This window comes from Sander lucioperca, chromosome 17, assembly GCF_008315115.2.
Source record: "Sander lucioperca isolate FBNREF2018 chromosome 17, SLUC_FBN_1.2, whole genome shotgun sequence".
In the NCBI taxonomy this organism is placed as follows: Eukaryota; Metazoa; Chordata; class Actinopteri; order Perciformes; family Percidae; genus Sander; species Sander lucioperca.
In genome coordinates, this window is record NC_050189.1 from 13456443 (window position 1) to 13461442 (window position 5000).

The window sequence follows — 5000 nt, forward strand, 5'->3', positions numbered from 1 at the left end:
TTCCGACACAGACAGCTTCCTCCCTGTCTCACTTTGTAGTCGATGTTGTGAAAGCTAACGGTGGCGCCCAAACCTGCGGACTGAAAAACAGTCAGTTCACCCCAAAAATGTGTGATGTAAGCACAAGGGCGTAACTTTGGGTTCAACATTGGGGGGGTACAGGGGGGGTTTGAGATCTCCAACTATCTAGGGAGGTCCCGGGACATGTCTGCCTAGATTTTAAAAAATAGCGACAAAAACATTGAAAAAGGCAGCAAATGTCAGAAAAAACGCCAAAAATTTAGCCTGGAAATCCAGACCCAAATCCGAAAGATTAAGGGTCTGGTATTGAGTAATGAAAATGGCCCAACTCGAGGGGCGGCACCAAAATCTTACTGCACGCAATTGGATAACACTACGATCAATCACAACAATACACGGGGTGACGCATCCAGGGCCCCAAATGGTTAGCTACCAGAGGAGCTAACTGGTAGATTAAACTCTTAGCTACCAGCGGAGCTAACTGGTAGATTAAACTCTTAGCTACCAGCGGAGCTAACTGGTAGATTAAACTCTTAGCTACCAGAGGAGCTAACTGGTAGATTAAACTCTTAGCTACCAGCGGAGCTAACTGGTAGATTAAACGCTTAGCTACCAGCGGAGCTAACTGGTAGATTAAACTCTTAGCTACCAGAGGAGCTAACTGGTAGATTAAACGCTTAGCTATCAGAGGAGCTAACTGGTAGATTTAACGCTTAGCTACCAGAGGAGCTAACTGGTAGATTTAACGCTTAGCTACCAGAGGAGCTAACTGGTAGATTAAACTGTCGTCATCTGTTTAGCTCGCCTCTGGCCCGCCTATATCAGATACACCGATGTGATTGGTGCAGCTCAGCTACCAGGGCATAGTTAATGAGCATCATTACTCAATGCCAGAGTGACTCGCTGAGCAAATTCAAATTGTGCTCTCGCGAGAACTCTGGATTTCCAGGATACCAAAAACGTTGAAAAAAGGCGACAAAAACGTAGAGAAAAAAAAACAATACTAAAAAGTCAGAAGCACCAAAAACATTGAAAACGCGACAAAAACATAAAAAAAAGCAACAACAACGTTAACAAGGGACAAAAACCTCAGAAAAGGCCAGTTTTGATTACACCTATGTGTCAGCATCAAGAGAGGAAGGTACCTGCTGTTTTGAGGCTCCATTGTGGCCGATATCTATCGTCACTCGGCTCTGTGACATCTTCTCTCCTCCTGAAACAAACAAACATTCAACTGTAACCAACATTTCTTATAGAAAGACGTCCTGTCTCCTTTTCAGCACCAGAAGAATGGGCAAAAGGTGACAAAATCTTCAGAAAAAGCAACAAAAACTAGGTAGGCCGAAATTTATTGTGAACCTAAATTGATAGTGCGGCCTGATCCAAATCTGCGAGGGGCCGTGTTTTGGCCCACGGGCCTCGAGTTTGACACAAGTGAGGTAAGACGCTGGAGGAGCAGGTTCTTCATCGCTATCTGGGAATGTTGATCGACATATCTGTGTGTGTGTGTGTGTGTGTGTGTGTGTGTGTGTGTGTGTGTGTGTGTGTGTGAGTGAGAGTGTGTGCGTGTGCGTGTGTGTGTTTTTGGGAATGTTGATCGACTGGAAAAAGTTTTTGGGAATGTTGATCGGCTGGATAAAGTTTTTGGGAATGTTGATCGGCTGGATAAAGTTTTTGGGAATGTTGATCGGCTGGATAAAGTTTTTGGGAATGTTGATCGGCTGGATAAAGTTTTTGGGAATGTTGATCGGCTGGAAAAAAGTTTTTGGAAGTACTCTTAATAGATCTTTCACTAGATTTAAAAGTACCCCAGTGTGGAAATACTCCTTTACTAAGTCCCCCATTCAACATATTTACTAGAATAAAAGTCATAAAGTACAAAAAGTCTTGGGATCCAAATTAAGTATTAAAAGTAAAACTACTCATTATGCAGAAAGGCCCATTTCAGAATAATTACATATTACTAGGGCTGTCAAAATAACGCGTTGATTTCGATTAATTAATCACAGAGTATGTAATTAATTATATTACATTTTTTAATCGATTGACAGCCCTACATATTACGCAATAATGTGTTCATCGCTGTAATGTAGAAGATGGAAAGTGGAGCTAATTTTTATTTACTTCATACGAAGCTACATTTCCTAAACTAATCCACATCAATATGGTTTCATCTTCATCCCCACATCCTAATTTGTATTAACCCTTGTGTTGTCTTCCCATCAACCACGAACCTGTTGTCCGTCCGTGTCAAAATTTGCGTTTCTTTCGATGCTTTTGGCTTTTACTATTTTTTTTTTTTTACTACGCTTTTTGTCAGTTTTTACGCTTAAAAAAATGTATGGTCAGTAACTCTTATTGATATTGACATAATGACATTATACCTCATTTTTGAGTTTAAAAAAAGCTGAAATTATGAATTATTTTTGACTGATAGTTGCGATCGGAGGACGTTTAAGTAAACCACAGAATGTCAAAGTTTAGTCAGGAGACTTTTTTGAATACTTCAGCATTTTTTTTTCAAATGCTATTGAATCTAAAAAGTAAAATACCCCAAAATTCAATGAAAGTAATCATTCATTTTTACCATGCATCAATGTTATTTTCGGTCAATTCGGTTGAAAGGAAGCCATATTTCTGATATAAAAAAACTTTGAAAACGGCTCAAATTTGACCCTATAGGACAACACAAGGGATAATAATTTGAATCTGCAAAGGAACTTAATGTTGTCAAATGGATGTAATGGAGTAGAAAGTACAACATTTGTGTCTATTCTTAAAGTACAGTAGCCTGGGCAAATCCACTGGTATCCAGTCAATAAACAAGACTCTAAAGTCGCTCGCTGTTCTTCTATATCTCAGCCACAGCAGCGCAGATTTGAGATTTATCTTCTTAAAAAGACGCATGTGACAACAGGAGCACACAGAGTTCGTTACTCACCCGCTGAAGCTGTAGATTCCAGTGAGAATAGCTGCCGACGGACGCACCACAGGACACTGACTGTAAAGAGAGCCAAGTTGGGAGTTCACTATATATGTGTGTGTGTGTGTGTGTGTGTGTGTGTGTGTGTGTGTGTGTGTGTGTGTGTGTGTGTGTGTGTGTGTGTGTGTGTTATGAGACCTGTTATCTAACCTCGTAACTCTCGTAACCTGTAGGTTGTATAACAGAAGTAGGCAGAAGGGCAGCAGGGAGGGAGTGTGTGTGTGTGTGTGTGTGTGTGTGTGTGTGTGTGTGTGTGTGTGTGTGTGTGTGTGTGTGTGTGTGTGTGTGACTCGCTCTCTTTCACTTCTCCAACTGGAAGAAGACGTGTTGTAATTCTTCAGTTCATTTTTTTTTATTGTTGATATATTATCTGTTGACTGTTTCCTGGATGAATTGATTAGTTGTTTGGTTTCTAAAATGTCAGAAAACGGTGAAAAATGTGGATCAGCGTTTCCCCAAAAAGCCAAAAAGATGACGTCCTCAAAATGTCTTGTTTTGTCCACAACTCAAAGATATTCAGTTCACGGTCACAGAGGAGAGAAGAAACTAGAACAATGTTCACATTTAACAAGCTGGAAGCAGAGAAGATTTCCATACAAAAATGACGTGTGTGTGTGTCTGTGTATTTCTGTGTGTCTGTCTGTGTGTCTGTCTGTCTGTCTGTCTGTCTGTGTGTGTGTGTGTAAGGGGGGGGACCAATCATTTCAGGGGCGTGTCCCCGTTCTAGCCCCGGCCTGGATCCTTCCCCTGTGTTTAACTCCCTTTGTGATTATTTTTGGCTATGCCAAGCAGGATGTCCGATTGGACCCTGGCACCCTGCAGCACCGTCCAATCAGGGAGCAGCAATCAGGCTCACCTGTCGTTATATAAATGGTGTCAGATTGTCAATCGCTGCAGCTGTGATTTTGATCCATCTCTGGCTGTGCGTCATTGAATGTCGAGTACTTGCCGCGTGCCGAGAGCGAGATACTTGTTGGTGAGACTTTAGCTTCAGCAAAATTGTGACGAATGGATTAAAAATTGTGCGTTTGTCTGCTTCACGTAAGCGGCTACGGTTAGCATACTCTGCTAACTAGCTTACTACCTACAATAGTAACAGAGTAATCTTCGAAGCTAAGGAGTTTAGTGTTAAGATAACTACATTATTTGGTGAAGTTAAAAGATGGACAAACACATCCACGGCGTGCTAGCTGGTCCTGGATGCTATATCAGAATTGAAGCTAACGTTAGCAACTCTGTGCTGCTTTTTATTTGGATTTGCGGAAGTTCAAACTCCGGCCAAACTTGTTTTCCAAAACACGCTACCTTTATCTCCATCTGCTGATGAAGATCCCGTGATTAGATTGAAAGCTCCAGAACAGCTGCTGAATGGATCTCGACCGTTTCCTAACAACAAATTAGGTTATTTCTGTATTGCTTTTTAAATATGTTTTGTCCCCGTGAATCTGTCCTGATCTTGGCAAGAAGATGACGTTTGGTCTTTTAAAACTTCTTCCAAAACCAAAGTCTGTTTAGTCATTGTACTGACTCAACAATACACTTCAACTTCCTCCTAAGATTTGAAGTGTGTCTGTCTGTCTGTCTGTCTGTCTGTCTGTCTGTAATGTGTGTGTGTGTGTGTGTGTCTGTCTGCGTGTGTGTGTGTGTGTGTGTGTGTCTGTGTGTGTGTAGTGTGTGTGTCTGTGTGTGTGTGTAGTGTGTGTGTAGGTGTAATGTGTGTGTGTGTGTGTGTGTGTGTGTGTGTGTAATGTGTGTGTCTGTCTGTCTGTGTGTGTGTGTAATGTGTGTGTCTGTATGTTTGTGTGTGTGTAGGTGTAATGTGTGTGTGTGTGTGTGTGTGTGTGTAATATGTGTGTATGTCTGTCTGCGTGTGTGTCTGTGTGTGTGTGTGTAGTGTGTGTGTAGGTGTAATGTGTGTGTGTAATGTGTGTGTCTGTCTGTGTCTGTGTGTGTGTGTGTAATGTGTGTGTCTGTCTGTTTGTGTGTGTGTGTAGGT

General features: G+C 41.6%; 1 protein-coding gene across 1 annotated transcript in view; it reads right to left on the minus strand.

Annotated features, from left to right (window-relative positions):
* Positions 1 to 3023, minus strand: part of LOC116060773 (broad substrate specificity ATP-binding cassette transporter ABCG2-like) — a 32104-nt gene extending 29081 nt beyond the window's left edge. Inside the window, exons 1-3 of the mRNA XM_031314511.2 lie at positions 2963 to 3023; positions 1167 to 1234; positions 1 to 80 (exon numbers count right to left, since the gene is read on the minus strand). The exon at positions 1 to 80 is cut by the window's left edge and continues 36 nt beyond it. Of these exons, the coding sequence (XP_031170371.1) occupies positions 1 to 80; positions 1167 to 1223 (137 nt within the window). The 5' untranslated portion in view covers positions 1224 to 1234; positions 2963 to 3023. The remainder of the gene's footprint in view (positions 81 to 1166; positions 1235 to 2962) is intronic.
* Positions 3024 to 5000: the final 1977 nt, after the last annotated feature.